This window comes from Ornithodoros turicata, chromosome 4 (assembly GCF_037126465.1).
Source record: "Ornithodoros turicata isolate Travis chromosome 4, ASM3712646v1, whole genome shotgun sequence".
In the NCBI taxonomy this organism is placed as follows: domain Eukaryota; kingdom Metazoa; phylum Arthropoda; class Arachnida; order Ixodida; family Argasidae; genus Ornithodoros; species Ornithodoros turicata.
In genome coordinates, this window is record NC_088204.1 from 19050014 (window position 1) to 19073458 (window position 23445).

Below are 23445 nucleotides of genomic sequence, written 5' to 3' on the forward strand. Positions count from 1 at the left end.
CTGTACTAAAGTACAATTTTGATTTGAAGTACTTTGCCGGTCACTTCCCATGTCATCATCCCTATTAATTCATTTATCGTTGTTGCCCATCGCTGACGAGAACGAACGCAACACTGAAGTCTCACCGCGTGATTTGAGAAAAATGCCACCCGTCGCAAGCATATTCGTTTGTATGAATCGGAACATGACCGTGTATCCGCACGATCGACACCACGGAATATTATCCATGAAAGAAAACGCAAAAGCTACTCACGAGGTAGAAGTTAAACGCCGCGTATTATGTTGAGCATTCGAATAGTGGCGTAGTGCGCACGTAGCAGACGACATCTGCGTCTGCCTCTTTTCCCGTCGTCTGCTAAGGAATGTCTTCTGTCTGCGCCGCACTGTTACGCTCGTGCTTACGTGGCAGGAGCAGGAGGCTATGACACATTTATTATCTTTCACTGGAATATTCTGAGGAATGTCGTTCGTACGTATACACGGTGACTGGGAACACGTAAGAGAGAATGTGTGGAGGGTGGGTCGTGTCATTGTGACCTGATGGGCAGATAAGAGGGGAGCTAGCGTGGCGTAACTGTTAGCATCTCCGATTGGAAATCGGAGAGCGTGTGTTCGACTCCCACTGGTCATTCTGTCAACAGGCATCCCTTAACAATCTACCAAGTTCCCTGAGCAATTCACCAATCCCGATGTCTTCATAGTACGTGAATCCGGGTGGAGTCGCGTTTGGAGAATACATTTCGTGGGACCCATCGCTCTCTGCGGATGTACCATGAAGCTTATCCGGGCAAGAGTGCTAGGAGCCTACACTCTTAAAAATTAACTTCACCGCATAGCACGCTCCTAGCTAACCACCATCTCGAATGATATCGTTATCTGCCCTGATTAGTTGAAAACGCCTTTTTTGTGACAATTATGAACAGCACAAGTGTCACAAAAAAGGCGTACGCCTCCCGTTTTCAACAAATCAGGGCACATAACGATATCATTCAGGATAATGATTGGCTAGGAGCGAGCTATGCGGTGGTGTTCATTTTTAAGAGTGTAGCCCTATATGAAGCAACTGACGAGCTACCGCATTTGCAAAAAGCTGTTCCAAAAGCCGGGAGTCGTCATAATAAACAGAACGAAACACGCCGACTTAACGTAACTAAAAATAACAAATCTAATTGATGTTTGTGCCACGACGGCTAGCACTGATGATGTCTCTCGCATGGGTGACGTAACGTCAATTAAATTTGTTACCGCATTTGCACGCGTTTGGCACCAAAGCCCGGAAGCCACAAAGTTTGGATGTAGCCTGTCTTCGTTATTATTTTTTTTTCGTCAATGATTTTAACTGCTTATATAACGCAATACATGTATACAAAAAAGTGCGCGTCGAAGAAGGTCTCCTGAGCGGATGGCTTTGGACCGACCAATCTCAAAACAACCTGTCGACAATGACTTACTCGTGACGACATTGATGTCCGGGACGTGTTCAGCAGACAGGTCCACTTTCCACGCTCCATTTCTTTCTATTGCTTCACGTAACATACGCTTTCGAACAGCCGAACCAGATAGTCTGTAGATGCCCACAATGTCCAAGCCCCGAGCTTCCACTTGCTGTACACAACGTTGCACAACCAGGGGCAAGATGCCCTTTTCGCGGCCCACCAGGGCCTCCAGGGGTGCGCCGAACACAGCCGAAGGGTTATAGTTGGCCGTCCGCTGAAATGTGTGCCGAGGGTCCCTGTAGCGTAGCTTGAGGTACAGGGCCCCGCGAGGTTCCAGCCTTAACGCCAGGCTGTGGGTGGGTGCCTCCCGAAGGGCGGACAGTAGGTGAACTGTGCCCTTGTAGCATAGTTTGTGGCGGGACTGAGGATCCCACGAGTACAGGAGGAAGGAAACCGTTGTGTTGTCCACCAGGTCGAGCTCGAACACCTGGACGGTGCCAATGGGTGCGATACGGTATTAGAAATACAGCCTCTCACATTTTCTTTTCTTTTTTCTTTTTTTTAGTGCGTTAGCATTAGAAGCCCCACTTCGAAGAGAAGCCGGCATCGTAGCGGCGTGACCGAGGTGTCCGTGTACAGCGCGGCACGTGACGGAGAATAGCGAATCAGGCTGCGTTCCGGGAGCTGATTCGCTCTTCTCCGTCACGTGGAAGCACGGAGCGACGGCAACTGGAGCTTGAGCAGTCGTCAGTTGCACCTCGTCTCTTGACTTGTTCAGATGTGTATCGTACACAGTAGACTTCTTTTACTTTTTTTTGTGTGGAGGGGCGGAAAACGTTTCTAAGGGTGACGGGAATGCGTCTTTGCAATTAACACGCACGCCTGCAACGAGTCAAAGATACAGCTAAATTCCTAACATCGTTCCCTGTCAAATACTGTGTTTTTAACTCAGGTTATCGTCTATAATGTGCTTCCTTGCTCGGCGGAGCTGTGAAACCAGCATAATTTTTCTTTCACGAATTAAAACACCATTTTAACACCATATTCCTAGTTCAAATGGAGTGTAAAAAAAAGGTGTAGTGGACGTAAGCACCTCTTACAACACCTCACTTTACACCCTTAATAATCCCCCTCTCATTTCTTTCTTTTTGTTTTTTTCTGCCAATAAATCCCCCCCTTAAAAATCGACATTGAATAAAATGTGGTGTATGTCGATATTACACCTTTAGTAATGTTCTTCTTGCACCCTTGGCTTCAGTCTGCGGGTTAGAAAAGGGATAGAAAAGGGTGTTTTTATAAGAATACACCTGTTTTGAGCGAATAAAGGTGTAAAATGATTTATTGTCAAGTTCCATTTCTGAGTTGTAGCTCTAAAATTTACGAAGTTAAAGTGACGTTGCTTTGCCAGAATTTGAAAGGGCATCATTGTCGATTGCCTATCACGAAATTCGAGACGCGTGAAAATCGTTGCTTGTAGAAGCTTCAAATACTGCTCAGATTAATGGCGATGATGATGATGATGACCGGTCAGGAAAAAAAATGGGGAGGTGAGCCGCGACTATAAGTCCGCTCAGATTAACGTACGCCTTGATTCAACCTGTTCCGTTGCAGGCTTGCAGCACACTAACAAGGAACGCAGTTATCTTAGTCAGTGAAGGGGAGTACTTGAAGTATCAAGGACATTTCTCAGTACTTGTACTTTACTTTAAGCACATTTCAAATTGCGTACTTTGTACTGTACTTAAAGTCCTTTTCTGTAGTGCTTTCCTGTCGACTACTCAAGATTTCGTTCATATTCACGAGTTAACTAGCAACGCTTCACAGCACATGCCAAAAATGCCTGAACGGTTTGCTAAAGAAATCAAAAACAACTACCATATAGTGAAACGGAAAGTACAAACTAAGTTGGCAATGCACTTGATGAGTAATTTAATGTACTTTGTCGAGCACTTTGTACTTTTCTTGAAGTACCTTCGCAATGTGATACGGTGTAAAAGTACTAACGATACCAGGCACTTGATAGTTTACTTGAAGTACATTTTTGAGGTACTTTGCCCATCACTGATCCTACCCTATATATACGGGCTGCATCAATGTATCAAAACAATGCCGCCCGTTCTTATGCCTTCTGACGGTGACACTGTTCATAAGTGTTGTGATGACGACGAGACGTGAGGGTCTAAAAACGTCGTACCTCGTCCCAGTCGAAGCTGTGATCACCCGAACGCACAACTGTGCGTGCTTTGTGCGCACGGTCCGTTTCTATGACGCAGTAAAGGTCACGTGGTCCGTGCCCCCTGAGGCCTCTCGCACCCAGAAGGTGTAACCACAGGAGTCCGCTGAAGCCACCCGCCAGAACAGACTCTGCCTCCTGCAATGCAAACAGCCGCAAAGCAATCATGAGCCGAGTTCCCGAGAGGACGGATCCTACCTTCTCGGGTCGATACTTGAGGAACTCCCTGGGGTTGAGGCTAAGCGCTCGATCGTCGGCGCGAACGTAGTCCAAGCTCATTGCGTGTGGCAACCTCAAGGGTCTGGGGAAAAGCAGGGAAGAAGAGCGACCCATTGGCCTCAGGGACCCTGTGTCGTAGCCTCCCATGCTCAAAGCGGCCGATCCGGTCATGGCTAGGCTGCTCCTCTGTTGCTGTTCCTAAGGAGTGACGTTTTGTTTGCTTGTAGGTGACACGTGATTCTTATTACGAGCCGCTTTTCACACACACACACACACACAATCGATGTAAACGCTTTTACGTTGCATCGCTACCTTGACAGCAATGTAAACGGAACGGGAGTCATCCGTTGCGTTGATCATGATTTATGAGCGAAGGAAACCGCCACTTTGCAGTTTCCCTCTTATCTCCTTCTTGAAACGCGCGGCCTGTCATTGGTCTCCTCATACGATCTCGCGCGGTGATTGGGCGAATCGTTTGAGGAGACCAATGAGAGCCGTGATGTTACACGTAAGGTTTGTTTGCCCAGTATGGCGACATGATGCACGTGCCGCAGGATAGGACTGCGGATAATTTCGACCACCTGGGGTTCTTTTGACGTGCGCCGGAAACCTCCGACACACGGTGCTGGAAGCGCTCCCCCACATCGCTATACCGTCCTCGATCGGGTTTGAATCCGCGACCTTGAGCTCAGCAAGCCAACACGTTACCGACTGAGCTACCGAAGCATTGTCGTCCATCTGGAGAAGGAGAGGTAAAGCGTAAACTTGTTTCGTTCGCGCATAAATATCGTACGCAGCGGATGAATCCCGTTCCATTTGTATGACGTCACCTACCCTTGGAGAATCCGAAACTATGAAGTTTTGTGTGTTCTCAAAAATTCGCGTAGGCGTGTAATGACTGCATTTGTACATTGCGTACTAAGTCTTTGAGAGAGGTTGACTTATATGATATGTAACAAAATAAATGTCATTTTTGGCTTTTAGTGGCACTTTAATGCATTCCTGGGCGCTAACACGTTCACCACGCGAAGTGCAAACCAAAATGTTCATTACAATGACGGATATATTAGCTAAAAATCACGACCAGAAGAGGAGACTGGCGCGGTTCCACCGCTGCTGGCGTTGCAATAGAAATTAGGTGTGAGGTCAGAAGCAGGTGATCTTCCCTCTTGGCGGACTGACTTGGAAGGAGTAAATGACGCAAGTGAGATCAAATTGCCTGTATAGGGACTGTGTCGGGCGGCGCCTCGCCCACTATTTTTGCGTGTGAACTACGTCCGCGTGGAACGCAGGATTGCAACAATTTGGTATATTTTAAATAAAAGTCGCTCTTGAGAACTCTCCACCAAGAACTCAAAATTTTCGAGAATCTCTTCACGGTCCCTTTAAATATTGACGACGAGGGTATAGAACCTGCCATAGACGTCACCGGTAACGTTCGCGATGGGCTACCATGACTTGATGCGTGACGGCCTGGCATATTTCTCCCAGTCCGGCTCCGATTATGACTAAAGGGATAGAGCTGAGATCATGTGTGGACGGCTCAGTGCTTGCCGTCGAGAACTAACACGTTTAGAAACCTACGAGGACTTCATGTGGATCAAGCTGCACTCCAATCCATGAAGAGCTTAGCGGGAATTGCGGACACTGAAGCCGAGGCATTGAAAGGGACTTCAATGATTCTGAAAAAAAAGGACTTACGTGTTGCCTGAGCGTATCGAGGAGGCTCTCGGCGCTGTGAGCGATGCGAGGCAGCGGACGATTGAGCATGGAGGCGTGGTGTCCCGCAATATGAGACGGGGGCCTTCCCACACGCTCGTACAAGGCCGACGTCGAGGGTGCTCGCCGCATCCAAGCGCGGTACTCGCCCGACGTGAACACGCTGGGCAGTGTGCCGCCCATGCACGCTCCGGCTACGTAGTCACAACTACTTTCACATATACATCCCGGGGCAACAATGTGTTGTTTACCTTTAAGTCTCCTTGAGCGCGTGGCAGGGAGCTCCGGCGCAGAAAGCGCACCGTCACTGTCTTCCTGCGAGTCGCAAGCGGCTGCAGCTGCCGCACTACGATCGAATCGCACCGATTGCCTCGGCCTGCGCGTGTCCGCCAAGCCTAGTCCTAGCCCCCTTGCGCGAGGCAACGAGTTAGATCGTCCCGTGGCTGCACGAGCCGCCGCCGCCGCTGCAGCCGCCGCTGAATGTCCACCTCCCGATGGACGGAACAGCCGCACGCCGCTAGACTGCACCTGCTCGACAGACGAAGATTTGTATGCACAATAAATGTGATCACACTTATACGTGTAAGTAATGTGTATACATAAATAGGCCGTGCACAGGTTCCCCGCACCTTTCGCTTCGAGAGAGTAACACAATAATGTCATAATGTGAAATAGTGGTCAACCGCATGCAACACTGTCTTATTACTCTACAGACCAACGCCACCTAGATGCAGAAGGCCTGCTTATTGGCTCCTCTCCCTCCTTCGCCACGTGGACATATAAAGTCAGAATTCGTCCGCTACTGCGATTAGCCGTTCTGCGAATTCAAGAACTCGCAAATGATTGCAACTAACTTGGAACCTGTAGACCCGAATATGTGAGCAAAAAGTGCAGCACGATTTCCAGAAAATCAGTTTTGAGAAAGATATGGGACCGTTTTGCGCTTTATTTAAAAGTTTATCATTTAGTACGCGGGGACGTTCAATCACTACTCGCAGACGACGGTGGGTCGTCTTCATGGCCACGACCGCTGAAAGGACGTTCGTGATTGGTTGAAAACACGAGTTGAAACCGAAGTTGAAAACACGATCCTGACTCTTAGTTGTTACGTCACGTCGACGAGTAAGCAGGCTTTCTCTATCTGTAGGTGGTGTTGCTACAGACTTGTCGTTACCTCCGTGTCCGAGCAACTTTCCATGAGGGACCTTCTTCTTAGGATGCCCGGATGCACAGTCCCATAAGGTGATACCCCCATGGTGGTCTGCAGGGGTATGCCCTGCGGAGGAGGTGCGTGCCTTAGCGAAGGACGCAACGAATAGTAGCGGTCGTAGCCTCCAGGGGACTCGTCCGGATGCAGCCGCTGCTCACTCTCGGTTCGCAGCAGTCGACGTCGTCGATCGTGCTCGTCCCAGTACCTGTGCCGAGCTGTGGACGAACGCTCCGGGGGCAGCGGACGTGAGTCGCCGCCGCGGAAGGCGTGTACCTGTCACACATTACTCGTCGTCAGCACGACCTACTAGATTATAGCGACCATGTCATAACCGGCAAACCCAATGGGCAGCCCGTCCGCACGATCCGCTAGGGGCGCTACTCATCGGCCCGCGAGATCGACATCATGATTGGACGATGGAAATTTGAATTTTGAACGCGCAGAAGCGGACGTACGACTACCGTAGCAGACGACAGCAAAAGCTCCTATGAAAACGCGTAGGATGATGACGATAATCAACTTTAGAAAGAAGCATCTCTCGTGGTACATCCACCGCTTGTACAAAAATACTAAGATAAGCTAGAGTACAGAGTACTGTAGAAATTGAGGTAGCAATAACGGGGCCGATGAGTAGCGCCACCGCTAGCCTCCAAATGCGGCGCTGGGAAGGGGTCCGTATGATATGGTCGCTATAATCTAGTAGGTCGTGGTCGTCAGTCGCCTCATCGGTGGCGAATCTTTAGACAGGTAAGGGCATTGATGAATGTACCATGTACCTGTTCTGCGAGGCTTTCGAGCGTCTTTGGGTATCTGTAAGTCATGGCACCGGGCTGTTGCCTCACTACTCCCGGAGGATGAGCTCCCATCGTCGAGGGTACTGTGCTGTAGTAAGGGTTTTCCCGGATCCCGTTGTCAGAAGGAAGGTCGTCTTCTGGTTCTTCCATCTCTCTCTTGACGATCACTACTGGAGGTCGCTGCCTGTCCAGAGTACCCGCTGTCGCCACGGGCCCTCGGGATTTCCCGGCTACACTCTGAAATGTGAAACGGGCGTGACAGACGCAAAGCGTGTTTTAGGGTTATGATATAAAGTACACTATAACAAAAAAAAAAAGAAAGGACAGTCACGGCGCAGCAAAAGTATTGAGGATGACACAGTTTCGACACTCTTGAAGCAGAAATTCGCGGAATACGGACATCCTAGTCGACTATCACTCCGAGTGAAAGTATTCCCTCTCCTCATTATACATAAAGCGCAAGACGTAGTTCTGTGAATCAATCTTCTGGTCGACAGACGATTTTTCTTTTATTTTTCTTTTTTTACGAACACAAGATCGAGTGTTTTGAACAGCTCAGTGTTTGAAGTATCAGTCTCTGACTGTGCGTCCTGGGCCGACCTCTAAGGGAACTGTGCCGACAAATGTCTGAAAGGAAAACCCAGGAAAAACCCCAAACAGCACAGCCGGCACCGGGAATCACACCTGGGTACCTCCCAGTCTTGACGTGACATGGCCAGCACGCTAACCACTGAGCCACGCTGGTAGCTGGTAGCCTTTTCGTGAAACGTATGTAGTTACGTTAGTTGCCACACACACGTGTGGCGTGATAACGGTATACCATTCTGTGCAACGGTTGTCCTGTAGAGCGTGCTTTGTCTGCATGACACCTCTACTTTGCCGTGAAACCACCTTACTCCGCCACTGACCTACTCCGCCCGCTAGGGAAGCGAGTGGTGGAAGGGTATGAACGTACCTTAGATCTTACTGCAAGCACGAGCCTGCGAGGTATAGACATGATGATGACAACATCGTCGAGGCTCATGCGACGGACGTCGACCAAGTTGACAGCGAGGATCTCGTCGCCCACCTTGAGCAGGCCCGAGTGATAGACAGCGCTCTCCAGGGCTATCCGAGAGATGAAAACGCCCTCTGTCGTGCGGGCCCCGTCGCCTTCACGGATGTACAGCCCCAAGGTCTGACCTGGCCGTTTGATGATCTCCACGAAGCAACTGCCAGGTGGGTAACGGCGGGCTGCGTCCGCGCCCGCGCGTCCCAGGGACCTGCGGACGTTCAGGTCGCCCGACGGTTAATTTTCCGTCCCGTTGTTTAGGTCTCCAATGTTGACATAGGTTCACTGTATATACGGGCTGTTCCAACTAAAGTGTGAAGCCAGATTTTTTTAATAATAAAAAATAAATGAGGACGGAGCGCTCTGTGCGAATGCACCCACTGAGTGGTGTCAGCAATCCTTAGCGTATAGTTGCCAGCATTCTTGTTTCACCGTGCATAATTAATTAGCTTTGACTAGTTATGTGACTTTTAAAATACTATTGGTTTAAGGGCCGATGTGTCAATTGTAAAGTTGCAGAGCGCATCGAGAAAAACACTCGACTGATGTGTTTGTAACAAGGTATGCTTTGTGTGGAATTTTTAAATTTCATTCAGTCTAGAAAGAAAGCCCACGAAACTGATTGCTGTCTTGTAGTCCGCGGGAGGCAGAAAGGGAGAGGAAGAAAGCGTGATGTGATACGCTGTAATTTGTCAACTGTGGCAAAATCCTGGGTAAAAACGCCACTCTGAGTTAATGGTTCAGCTTTTTGCCGATTGCTGCGTTTTCTCTTTCTTGTTTTCTGGTTAGCATGAAATTAAACTAAAATTAAATTAAACAGTTCGTATTAAATTTCGCTGTCGCTCGCACCGTTTCGAAACGGTACTTCGCCAGGTGACTCCCGAGTGGTGACACGCATCGACCACGTAGGTATATCTGCGTCACGTCTGAGTCTCGTCACGGCGAGAAGGACGACGTAAAAGGAGAAGAAAGAACGTACCTCGGGTCTAGCGGTCGAACGATGGTCTCTCCACGCTTTTCGAGTGCCTCCAGATGCGAGGGGTCGTACTGCCTCTCGACGGCCTCAATTTGCCTGAAGACCTCGGTGGAGATTCCGCTGACTTTTCTGAAGTCTCCTTGGATGACCATTTCGGGCATGGCGGGCACTCCCGGGGGCAGCCGAGGCCGGCCGCCCCGCCCCACTGCGAACGTCTCGCTGCCCCCCTCCACTCCCACAGCGAGCTCACCCTCGTGCGTCTCCTGGAAGGTGAGAAAAACGTCATTGCTTTCTGCTTCCACGCATGCGCGGGCGCTCAGTGTCGTGCCTTTTCGTGCACGACGTTGACGTTGCTTAACGTTCGTGACGACGTTGCTTAAACGATGTGGCGTAGTCATTAAGAGTCCGCCAGTCACGACCGTGCTTTCGGCGTCAGTACATATGGAAACGATCTGCCGCATGGTCAGCAACTGCTGGACAAGGAAAGCCTTTGTTTCAAATCATCTGCGACGATTGGCTGAAGCAGTATGACATCGAGCCTCTATATATCCACGTAGCAAAGGAGTGAGATGAGGTATTATGCGAGCCTTCTGTGTCTAGGTGGCGCTGGCACTATATATAGCTGTGGGGAATACCCCGCTGCACGACCACAAGATATTCTGTTGCAGACGACAAGAAAAGACGCAGACGGTGTCGTCTGCTAAGTGCGCACTATGCCGTCCATGTTTATATGTTTAGGGAATAGCCATACTCGGTGGAAGTTCCGCTACTCTATTTCTTATTTTCTCCGATCGCAACCACGTGGCCGTAGTCATGGAAACCAGCCTCCTTAGTCTCACAGACAGCCTCTCGCAGGTTATGCGAAGGAAATCAGATGCACGGCGGCGATTCACTGAAGCAAACGACAACCGCGACGTTAAAGCTTCGCCCATTTCCACAGAACTCGTGCTGGGATCCTAATATATACATATATATATATAGGGTGAGGTAAAAGGATTATCAAACGGCCACGAAGTTTTACAGAAGTTCAAAAAAAGACGCGGAAACAGATTTTAGGGAAGTTACAAACACTAGTGTATTACATAGGGAGACGTTAAAAAGTAAAATGGGCAAGGGGTCGACGTTTCGACAGTGGCACTGTCGAAACGTCGACTCCTTGCCCATTTTACTTTTATATACTTTTATACTATACTTTTTTACTTTTATATATATATATATATATATATATATATATATATATATGCATAAGAAATCCTTAGCCACAGCTTTGCATTACGCGCAAGCTGGAAGTTAGCGAAGTGTACAGCTGCAGCACGTGTATAAAACAGTGAGAAAGCTATGCCAAAGAAAGCTAAAAAATAATTCTAGCACGAGTTTTGCGCAAACACGCCAAGCCAGCTCAAATTTATGCCAAACAAAGCCTGCTAGAAACCAGATCTCCTTTCTTCATTACGTGACGAATGAAGTTCGGGTGTCACCCGCTGCAGCAAATTATCCTACCGGAAATTTAACGCCTCTCGTGCAATTCCAATAAGGGAAAGCCTGCTGTCGTCGAGACAAAACCATTTCATTTTCCGTACGGTCCCCAGTCTCTAGCACAAACTATAGTTGCCGTAGTGTGCCCTTCTATACAGATACATGAAGTACAGCTTTACTTCCTCATCTATCCTCTTTTCTCTTTCCAAATTTATTCCTCCTCGCGTTTCCTCGCGCCGACTTTCCGGAAACTATGTCAAGTTGGCTTCCTCACATGCATTACTGCTATCAGGCGAAGCCAACTGTTTAGAAGGTGTCCATAAATTCTGACCGTAATTAATCAATTAAAATGCTCTAACCACGTTTATAAGTTACCTTGTAAAGAAGAAACGTTAATTTCTTAGCGTTTGAGGCTTACGTGTGTGTGTCGTCCCTAATAATTGTGGTCTGCCTCGTCCAATTCTTGTTGTTTACGTCGTTAAGTAATGTTTGTTTGGTGATTTTTGTTTTTACTTCGGCATCACGATAGCGTCTACAAAAAGTAGAAGGCGCTATTCACTTTACGAAAATGCTGGCCGGCCTGCGCCGCTCCAGTTCGGTACGAAGTATTTCCCCTATGTAGGGCTCCTACACGTAGGGTGAGCTTGGGACGTGTACCTTCTTGCGTCCGCAGCAGAGCATCCTTGTGGAAATGATATGCTTGACCTTTTCTCGCAGCCGCGGTGGTTGTCCAATCGAGCTCATGTGTGCTGGGGTGCGGCAGGTACTCCGGGGTCAGACTCTGCACCTCCTAGCGGTAAAAAAGAGAGAGAGAGAGAGAAAAAAAAACACTTTGGTTAACCCCATTAAGAGAATACTCAAGAAAATGATATTTTTGCATAGATTTAGGTCAGCACTTATCCACCCGTCCAGCAATTCGTGGTACACAGACATGTGGCACCATCTGTCCTCTCTCCCTCCCTGTACTACATTGTGTTTAGTCGTGTATATGTGTCTATACTATACATATATACTTATGCGTGTCCTCACTCCACTTTGTACCTGTAGAAGGGTGGTGGTGGTGGTTAAAATGTTTGTACCCTTGTTTATTTAGTGCAATTGAAAGAGGCCAGTAAAGTTGTTGAAGGGCAATCTCACAAAATGAGTTCATTCAATGGCGCCATCCCTCAGGACTATAACATCATTATTTTCGTCCCAGTCACACACATAGTTTTTGAGAAAATCAAACTATAAAACTGCGGTCAACGCTGCGCCGAAGTAGACACCAACTTCGCATTGTCCGACGGCGCAAAACTACATTGCATGCACATAACACTGGGTCTACAACAGCTACGTAAGCTACGTCTATATCTAGTCTATACGACGCGTCGCGCGGAAGCCAAAATTACAACAAAAGGTGCTGGATACATGGGCGCCAGTGTTGCCCTCTAAAATCAGGGTTGTCCCATAGCGTGCCCCCGACCAACTTTATCGCAAATTTCATAACAAATTAAAAAAATCTAGATTTTTATAGCGACATATCGCATGTGGACTATGTTGCGATGTAGTATTTATAGGCAACGAGCTCTTAAATGAAACCAAACGTTTAAACTGCTTGCTTGTTCCCTTTTACAGTGCCTTTCATTAATTAGTATTATTATTAAAATAATATAATACAATATATATTAAAATTAATTAATAATAAGGGCATTATTAATTATGTCCTGCATAATTGTCACATAAAAGGAAGTTTTCAACAAATCAGGGGAGACAACGATATCATTCGAGACGGTGGTTGGTTAGGAGGTGAAGTTACTGCCATTCCGTTTAATGCCTTAAGTTTGCCGTGCGGCTACACTCTCAAAAATTAACTGCACCGCATAGCACTCTCCTAGCCAACCATCATCTCGAATGACATCATCCTCTCCCCTGATTTGTTGAAACCGGGAGGAGTACGCCTTTTTTGTGACAATTATGAACAGCATAAGTCTATAAAAAAAAAGGCGTACGCCTCCCGTTTTCAACAAATCAGGAAAGGCCTCGCGGAAACACCACTCTAGTGCACCTCCGCCCCATCAGTATCGGTCATCCTGCCTATGCCACACTTTAAAATCGTCAATTTTCTTGTCCCTTGTTTGTTCTTTTTGGATATAGTCGTGACGATGCCCATTTGAGTTCGGCCAACAACGGCAAGCTACTTCGACACCCTTCCCCCCCCCCCACCTCATTTTTAAGAGTGTAGGGTATAACCCTCTGTTGCGTATTAGGTATAATTTCCAAGACCGACTGTTTTACGCTCTCTTGATAAGTCTTAAATGAGTTTCACCACATAGCACGCTCCTATCCAACCATCATCCCGAATGACAACGTTCTCGCACCTGATTTGTTGAAAACGGGAGGCGGAGCCTATTTTGTTCCCATTATGCACGCGCATAATCCGAACAAAAGAGGCCCCACCTCCCAGTGCACCTCTCATCCACAGTGCACCTTCATCCTATCAGTATCGTTCGTCCTGCCTATGCCTCACCTTTGAACTCATCAACTCTTCTCTTTCTTTCTTTCTTTTTCTTTTTTTTTGCTATAGTCGTGACGATGCCCACTCGTGTGCGGCCAACAACAGCAAGCTACTTCGACACCCCCTCATTCCTAAGAGTGTATGCACTGCATCTTGATCACTATCCGCCCGATCACGCATGTCTCCTTCCCGAATCCAAGCCGGGGCACCTTGACAATGAAGAACGATGACGTATCCGTCCTTGGAAGAGATGTCCCGGCTTCTTGTATTTGTAAACACCGCATAGCCAAGGGCAACGACCTCAGCGCACGGTAAAGGTGAGAGAGAGAGGAATGTATCGATCGAAACTCCTCCACAGACAACGATCGTCGCTGCTGCCTATCGGATTTCCTCACATATCGACGCCAACTTCAACAGTTCGCGGGCGCCACCATACAGGCGGTAAATGTTGCGCAAGAAACTTTCCCTCTACCATTTCTTTGTTTCTCTTTTTTTTTTGTGTGTGTGTGTGTGTGTGGTATTATATATTACAGCAATACAGTACATACACAGCGGGGAAACAGAAGCGTTGACGATGACAGATCGCGCTCCGTTTAGTCGTAAATCAACTCACTTGACGCGAAGTGGGTTTCGGTGATGGTTGGGAAAAACTGAACTTATCGAAAAGGGATGAGAAATTGAGGTTTGAGCCGTCTCTGCTTCTTTATCTGACTTACAATTTCATTCATTTTCATTAAAAATACGTATTTTGCAGGCAGTGTTAGGCCGCGCACTAGCAAATGCTACTTTTTTAGTCGTTCCCAGCAACTTAACGAGTATGTTATGACGAGGCTGATTGTTCGGGAAGGAAAACCGAAGACAATGATAAATAAAACTTTAAAAATTTAAACTACGCTCTTAACACTCTTAAAAGAGAGAGGGTTGATATTGGCTGGTCGTTAACACGCTTCCAGCATACCATCCCGAATGACATCGTCCTCTCCCCTGATTTGTTGAAAACGGGAGGCATACACTTTTTTCTTTTTGTTGTTGTTGTACTTGTGCAATTTTGCAAGTGTCACAAGGTGGGGGGGGGGCGTAATGTCTCAATCAACTCGCCGTTGTTGGCCACACAGAAGTGGGGATCGTCATAAAAAGGCGTACGCCCCACGCTTTCCGCAAGTCAAGAGTGAGAACTGATAACGGTATCGCTCTGTGGAATGGTTGGCCTCCGGCAGGCTGTGTGGTGAAGCACTGTTACTTTTTTGTTTTTTGTTTTTTTCTGGGTCTAGTGGTCGCTGTGAAGTCGGTTTCGAAAGTAATCATGCATAACGATTTTCGGACGCATGAAATTCACCAAAGCGCAACAGATTTGAAATCGCCAGTGTGTATAACGTGGGCCACATACTGATATAACCCGCCTGTGATATTGTATTGCGAACGCATTCGTAATGCAGCCTTGCCATAAGCATGTAACACCAACGCTGCGCGACATTACAGTCTGCTTAACGCCGTCACATACTTTTTAGACAGTTATGACGAAGCAAATCCAATACTTCTTCCACTTGCTCCCGCTTGTTATCCTGCAACGCTGCACCACCCCGTGACCACAGAACGACTGCCTCGAAAACGCAATGCCGTATTCACCCTGTAACACGGGTATTTAACCAAACCCTGCGTGTGTCCAGATAAATACAAGGCCTCGACAGGAGCGACGTGACGCGGCTATCCGAGTAATTAGAGGGGAAGAAGTAGTCACGTCCGAACAAAAAACACTGCCGAAAGTTGTTTCGCGTTCTACAATGGGCAAACCATTGATAATAGCGCGGTTTGCGTCGAACCGTATCTACCGTAACCAATCATGGGATAATATTCTGAGTTACGCACGACTGCAAGTGGTTGTGATAGACAGATATAATCACACCAAAGGTCTACTAGCGATGCCTACACACTAAAACATATCACACCTTTTTGAGTGTAAAGTTGGAGTTTGGTAACTCACACCAAATTCGGTGTAAAGTCAGTAGGGTGTAAGAATTTACATCCTTTAGAGGGGTGTAAATTGAAATATTTCTTACACCCCTTGTGGAGTAAAGTTGGTGTTTGATAACTTACACCAGTCCTGGTGTAAAAGCAGTGGGGTGTAAGAAATTACACCCTTTAGATGCATAGGCCGATGATGATCTGTGCTTCAACTGCAAGGATGGGTACAATCATGAGCTATCAGAGGAAGCTCTGTTGCATAGCAGGCTATCATTAGGCGTGCATCCACCAGAGGACCCGCAACCATGCGTGTGGTGGAAGTAAAACGCTAGCATGCGTTTTGAATATATTAATTTATTCGTGACTATTCAGGCATGGACACAAAGTTTAAACAGACTTTCTGACTAGACATCACACTGAGTATCTGACTAGACACAGCTTGTGCAGGAACCATGGGTCATTTTCTCATGAAAAATTACTTTGCATGAGCTAAAAGTTAAACGCAGCAATCAGCTGGGATATGATAAAGAAATCCACTTGATAAAAAGAAAAACAGCAAGTGCAGTTACGCATATGCTAAACACAGTTCGGTTGATATGCCGCATTGCAGGTTGCATATACAGCCTTATCGCAAGTGATAACAGCCACTGGCCCCCCTCTGATCAAGTGGACGTCCCTGTTTCGCAGGATGTCGCTCCGTAGAGGGTTGACGCCGCTCGTGCGTTTCCCAAACTTTTGTCTCAGTCGGTACACCATTTTTACACCAAGATAGGTGTTGCTGTTTTGACTGTGGGGTGTAAACTGTACAGTACACCATCTTTGCACCTGGATATGTGTTCGGCTTTTGGCTCTAGAGTGCAAATTGCAAAATACACCCCTTCAACACCTAAATGGGCGTAAATATTCTTAGTGTGATAATGAGGTAACGGCATCATGTGCGACTTCTTGGGGGGCATACTAGCAACACTGAGAACGGTGGTGGTGGTGGTGGTGATGGAACTGCTTGCCGTAGTACACGCAGCGAACGGTGGTGCTGGTGAAAGGGCTCGCCGTTGTCGGCCTCAGAGAGGTGGGCAACGGCACGACTAACGTCCCTATGGGGAATGTGTGTCCTGGGCCGACTTCTAGGGGAACTGTGCGGACATATGTGTGAAAGCGTCTGAGGAAAACCCGGAAAAAACTCCCGCACGCAGCGAACGCTCACACACGTGACACGCTCCCAGCCAATCACCATTCTGGATCATACCATTCTGTCTCCTGATTTGTTGAAAAATTGTAGGACGCGCCTATCGTGGACACATTATGCATGTCCAGGTCGGCGTCGTCATTCCCTTTTTATTCCTTGCGAGGCTGAACGTCGCTGCTCTCGGGAAAACAGAAAGAAATGACAAAAATTTTGAGCGCTTTTCTTCTTTTATCGAGTGTTTTCCTCGGATACCTGGAAGCATGCGCTTCCAGGCATGCTGCTTACTTCAGGTTATGTAAACAGCTTTTCAGGTGCAGCATATTTCTAAGTGACGTGATACGTGCATTATTTGGTTGTTTGTTCTTCCAACGAGAAAATCTTCTATGCATATCGTCGGCACCCGTCGTGATGCAAGTGGGTGGGCTTAGGATATTTGCTTATGCATTTCTCGGTGGACGTCTGAAAATGGTGTTTACATAACGAACAGGACATTTCGTACGTCGTAAAAGATGGAACGTCTCAAATAAACTTGTAGCCAATCTCGCCATTATTTTCCCTCGGATTTAGCTATGCGTAATCATTGCAACACCATCATTTCGTGGAAACACCCAGGGTTGAAGCCGCATGAAACACGTTACGGAACATCGTTCAAGGACGCCAGTTTTGTAGCTGTCTGATTTATATTGGCGGCTGGCTGGGCCTCCTCAGCTCCGAGGAGTATTTTCCTCCTCTCCCTGTCCTCCTCTCGTTCTGTTGTAGTTGTACCATACCTACACTCCTCTACAATCTGAAAGGGGCACTAAAGTACGTAGATTTCTCTTCGTGAAATGAAAGGTGTCGTTACCTTGACAGCAATACAAAAGGAACGGCATTCACCCGTTGCGTCGTTTGTGATTAGAAAAACACACACACACACAAGTGACGCTTTCCTTCTTCTCGCCTTCCCAATAAGCGCGACAATATATGGAAGCCTGACTCCTCAAACTATTCGCCCAATCGTCGCGGGAGATCGTTTGAGGAGACCAATCAGAGGCCTCTCTACACTGCCGCGCTTTATGGGAAGGAGAGGGAAAGGGAAAGCGTAAATGAATCTCGTTCCTTTTGTGTTACTGTAAAGGTAACGGCACCTTTCATTCCGCGAGGATAAATTTCTGCACTTTAATTAACTTCGCCTGATAACCACAACCATTGCACAGAATGATACCTCATTTGTACAAAGCGTTGGGCGTACGCCTTTTGTAGCAACTATCATAATTGCATAAGTGTCACACAAAAGGCATACGCCTGCAGTTTTCAATAATTCAGGAGACAGAACGATGGCATTTCGGATTACTACACTCTTAAAAATGAACTTCACCATAGCACGCTCCTAGCCAACCATCATCCCGAGTGACATCGTTCTTTCTTCTGATTTTCTGAAAACGGGGGGCGTACACTCAAAAAACAGAACTTCACCGACAACTGCATAGAAACAGCGCAGAGACGGGACATGAAGAAGAACAAGTACACACACAGAACGCTGACTGTGCCGTGCTGTGTGTGCACTTGTTCTTCTTCGTGTCCCGTATCTGCGCTGTTTCTACGTAGTTATGTACCAGCTTGCCCAAATCTCCGCCTTAACTTAATTCACCGACAAAGCACGCTCTGCACCAACCATTGCCACGAATTATAGAGTTATCGCTTCTGATTCGAAGAGAGAGTGGGCGTACGCCTTCTTGTGTTAATTTGGATACATGATAATTGACACAAAAAGGCGTACGTCTCCCTCTCTTTTCGTCTTTTCGAATCAGAAGCGATAACTAACGCCATTGGCAATGGTTGATGCAGTGGCGTCGCTAGGGTACGCGTCACCCGGTGCGGGAGCTCTTTGCGTCACCCCCCACACCCCACCCCATGCCCCCCATTAACGGATACCTTTCCGTACCTGCCGATTCACGATAAATAAATATATTACACTATACTCAGAAAAAAAAAGTGCCTCGCAGAAGGCCCCTCATGTTGTTTTTGGCGTCATCGTGCCACAGAGAACGGGAGGAAACGGCAGTATTGGTGCGGCGCGTCACCCCTTACATCGCTTCACCCCGTGCGGACCGCACCTCTGCACCCCCCTAGGGACGCCACTGGGTTGGTGCACAGCGTGCTATACGGTGAAGTTCCGTTCTTAGCGTATAGGTCGCGTTGCCCAGGGCAGACGACGCGATCAAGACTTTCGAAACCGCTGACGCGAGTTACAATGCTTGTCACTGTGGGCGCAGGGACTGTAACGCCCTGAAACAGAATAACACTCCCATGTCCAAAGTCTGCACTCTTAGAAACTGAACTTCACCTCATAGCGCGCTCCTAGCCAACCATCATCTCCAATGACGTCGTTATCTGCACGCTCCCAGCCAACCTTTATCCCCAATGATTTCCTTCTCTTCCCTGATTTGTCGAAACCGAGAGGCGTATGACTTTTAATGCGTAGCATTAGAGTCCTCGCTACGAAAGAATCGCGGCCTGGTCTGTCTGTAGCTACGGAAGCGGCGCGCATGCGCAGTGAGTGGAGAGGGAAGGGGAGGGGGCATGGAGAGCGCGACGCGGTGGCGCGGCGCGCCGGCAATGCACCTGTGGTGGTCGACAGGTTCAGACGTGTCTGCGTGGGCGCGCCATGGGTTATGAAAGCAGTGCGGAGGACCGGCGGCGAAAGAAGGCTGAGGCTGCGAGACGGCGCCGCCAAGCTGAATCGGAGGAAGCCCGAAAGGCTCGTTTGGCTGCGGATGCTGTCTTCCTTTAGCGCTCTGTAGAGTCGTCTGAAGGGTTGTGTACCGTTGTGAAAGGGAGTTCCCAAAGTGTTTTAAAGTTTTAATGCTAACGCATTTCCGTCGGATCCACCAATGGATCGACCATGAATTTTTAGTGGCACTTATGCAGTTATATGAATTTTCACAAAACGGTGTACGCCCCGTGCTTTCTGCAAATCACAAGTCATAACGGTATCATTCCGTACAATGGTTGACGCAGAGCATGTTATGCGGTGAAGTTCTGTCTTGTCTTTTATTTTATTCCATGTCAGCACAGCGAAGCAACTGTGGCTATCAGCGTCAACGTGGACGGATGCGCTCTAAAAACAGAACTTCACCACATAGCGCGGTGAAAGGCAACCACTGCTATGTGGTGAAGTTCTGTTTCCTGGTCAAGTTCCCTTAGAAGTCGGCCCAGGACGCACATTCCCCCAGAGCGTTAGTCGTGACGTTGCCCACTTCTGTGAGGCCGACAACGGCGAGCCCTTTCACTATCACCACCACCACCTCTGTTTATAGGGCGTGGGGAGAGTACAGACAACAGGAAGAAGTGGGGAACATGAGGTTAGTGTGCGCCCTAGGCCGACTTCAGGAGGAACTGTGCCGCCATTCGTCTGGAAAGTCTACCGGAAAACCCAGGGAGAACCCCAGCTGGCACGACAGGTGATAGGATTCGAACCCACCGCCTCCCAGCCTTCAGGACGACCCTGGCTACCACCAACCACGGTTGATTTTACTCACGCTTCTCTTTTTTTGTTTTTTGAGGGTACATTTGATATTCCTCTGTGCCTAAATCGGTGCTGTATTAAGAGCGTACAGCGCCAAGGAGTATATACAGGAAAAGATAGGCAGGATATGGCAGCCACTGCCCAAATTTCAGCGCCAGAGCAGTCAGAAAGTAGCCAAATCTGGCAACCCTGCACATCGTGCAACGGTTATAACTATGCGCATATGTAACACTTAGAAACTTCCACATATGCAATTGGTGTGGAACGGAACTAGATCCACCCACTTACGGGATGCGATAGGACACGCCGCAGATGATGCCTTTCCCTCCCTCTCTCTCTGTCTCTCTCAACTTGTAAATACCGCCATCCATGTCTTCTATAGTTCTGACATTCTCTCTCTCTCTCTCTCTCTATCGCTCAAAAATTTGTAAAGGCCGTCGCCATGTGATTGATTGATTGATTGAAAGAAAGAAAGAAAAAAATGGGGATTGTAGCCCTCATCACGAGGGCCGTCGCCATGTCTTCTATACGTATGCCACAGCTAGTTCAGACATTCACTCAAATCAGCATGAGCCGCGTTCGCATATCGACTAAACATTTGCTCCGATGGCCTCTGAGGATCCTCTGAGATAAAAAGACAAAGAAGAAAGAACAGCCTATCGTTTTGTAACAAGGACCAGCTGCTGTCGGAAGAATGGAAGCACATTTCGGGACATTGATATGCAAGAGGGGAATACGATGAACGAGCTTCCATATGGGTACTTTGGCTTCCTTCGAGCAGACTCTATAGTAGGACACCAAGCGTGCACATGCTGAGTGCCAGATAGCTCTCAGTCTTGAGTGGAGAACGCAATCTTAGAACGAGCATTGTAGTAATTCGTGGAGTAACGCGCGTAATGAATTGCTCGATCCTATTGGGATGGAAGTGAAGCGTTTATTATTAAAGCCCATTCTTGTACCAATGAATCGTGTCAGACTTTCACGGGTCCAAATTAAGGAATTTTAGTACGTCTGGTCGTGTTCTCGATAACAGTTTTAGCAGGAAACCATTCAACTTGGCTTCAATTATATACGTCGTTGTCAGAACTTTATGCAACACCGTCCTCGAGGTCTCCTCGAGTGGTTATAGAGTTCTTCACCGCTACAGGTTTGCTCCAGACGCTTCACTCTTAAAAAAGAACACACAGACGCACAACATCAAGGCCCAATATTGAACCAAAACTGGACCAATAGTGGCAATGCCGGCCCAATGTTGAACCAAGATTGGATCAATATTTTGCCAGTATCGCTAATGTCGGTCCAATATTGGGCCAAGATGCTGTACTGCTTGGAATCTTCCTTGTCAACCATCATCCCAATAACATCGTTCTTTCGCGTGATTTGTTGGAAGCGAGATGCGTACGCCTTTTTCTTCCATTTATGCAGTTAGGCGCACACTCCCTCTCTTTTCGAAATAGAAGCGATAACATTCGTGGCAATGGGTGGCTCACAGCGTGCTATGCGGTGAAGTTGTGTTACTAGAGTGTGCAGCTCCCCAGCGGTAAAGCACCTCATCGCATCGTCATCATCGATTCGTTGTTGTTGTTGTTCGATAACAGTTACGAAAAACTACATCATTCAGACCGCCATTCAGAGCAATATCGTCCTCTTCCTTGATTTGTTGAAAATACGATACGCAAATACGATGAAATTGTGTACGATTTTTTTTGTCAATTTGGATATGTGTTAATTGCGTTCAATTATGTTAATTCATGTTGCGTGTTACGTTAAAAAGTTAAACTATGACCTGTTGTCTGATGTCGAAAGCGCTCGCAAGAGGGCGTACACTTTCGACTTTTAACAAATCACGAAAGAGAACGATAGGTATACTCATACACTCTAAAAACAGAGCTTCACCGCATAGCACGCTCCTAGCCAACCACCATCCCGAATGACAACGTTCTCTCCACTGAGTTGATGAAAACGGAGGGCGTACGCCATTCTTGTGGCAATTATGAACTGTATAATGCCACAACAAAAATACGTACGCCCCTCGTTTTCAGCAAATCAGGAGAAAGAACGATATCGCGTGGGATGATGGTTGGGTAGGAGCGTGCTATGTGGTGAAGTTCATTTTTAAGAGTGTACACTCTAAAAACAGAGCTTCACCGCATAGCACTCTGTGCGCCAACCATTGCCACGAATGATAGGGTTATCGCTTCTGATTCGAGGAGAGAGGGGGGCGTACGCCTTTTTGTGGCAATTTGGATATATGGTAATTGCCACAAAAAGGCGTACGCCTCCCCGTCTCCTCGAATCAAAAGCGATAACCCTATCGTTCGCGACAATGATTGGCGCACTACGTGCTATGCGGTAAAGTTCTGTATTTAGAGTGTAGCACACTCTAAAAACAGAACTTCACCGCATAGCACGCTGTGCGCATACCACTCCCACAAATGATAGGATTATCGCTTCTGATTCGAAGAGAGAGGGGGCGTACGCCCTTTTGTGGCAATTTGTATATATGAAAATTGCCACGAAAGAGCGTGCGCCCCCTCTGTCTTCCAATCACAGGCGATAACCCTATCATTCGTGGCAATATCCAACTCAATTCAATTTATTGGCACCCAAAAATCCCTGTACAGGGCGTTACTATAGTTGGCGCACAGCGTGCTATGCGGTGAAGTTCTGTTTTTAGAGTGTACACTCTTAAAAATGAACTTCACCGCATAGCACGCTCCTAGCCAATCGTCATCTCGAATGATATCGTTATACGCCCTGATTTGTTGAAAACGGGAGGTGTACGCCTTTTTTGTGACAATTATGAACAGCATAAGTGTCACAAAAAAGGCGTACACCTCCCGTTTTTAACAAATCAGGGCAGATAACGATATCATTCGAGATGAGGGTTGGCTTGGAGCGTGCTATGCGGTGAAGTTCATTTCTAAGAATGTATAGCTTTCTGGGCGGGCTCATGCGGTGAAGCCCCCTTTCCAGAGTGCGTAACAACGAGGTACATCTGATTATCTACGACATATTTATCGCCTCTCTTTCGCACACGGATTCAGATAACGCGCTGTCCTCGTACCCACACAGATAGCCTCATAGATCATTTACGATTCTCAGCGCGCATCCCACGGAGCGCCGACACTGGACGCTTATTCAACACACCTGAACGATTAGGCTTGTGGGAATTCCCCGG

The 23445-nt window shown here is 47.6% G+C and overlaps 1 protein-coding gene across 2 annotated transcripts in view; it reads right to left on the reverse strand.

The window, feature by feature from the left end:
• The window catches only part of LOC135391247 (rho GTPase-activating protein 100F-like), a 50575-nt gene that overhangs the window by 11134 nt on the left and 15996 nt on the right, over positions 1-23445 (reverse strand). For both annotated transcript variants that reach the window (XM_064621418.1, XM_064621417.1), the window contains exons 2-11: positions 11772-11904; positions 9642-9901; positions 8567-8873; positions 7594-7848; positions 6782-7090; positions 5859-6135; positions 5590-5801; positions 3868-4086; positions 3631-3807; positions 1452-1923 (exon numbers count right to left, since the gene is read on the reverse strand). In XM_064621418.1, coding sequence (XP_064477488.1) covers positions 1452-1923; positions 3631-3807; positions 3868-4086; positions 5590-5801; positions 5859-6135; positions 6782-7090; positions 7594-7848; positions 8567-8873; positions 9642-9901; positions 11772-11858 — 2575 coding nt within the window. In that variant the 5' untranslated portion in view covers positions 11859-11904. The remainder of the gene's footprint in view (positions 1-1451; positions 1924-3630; positions 3808-3867; positions 4087-5589; positions 5802-5858; positions 6136-6781; positions 7091-7593; positions 7849-8566; positions 8874-9641; positions 9902-11771; positions 11905-23445) is intronic.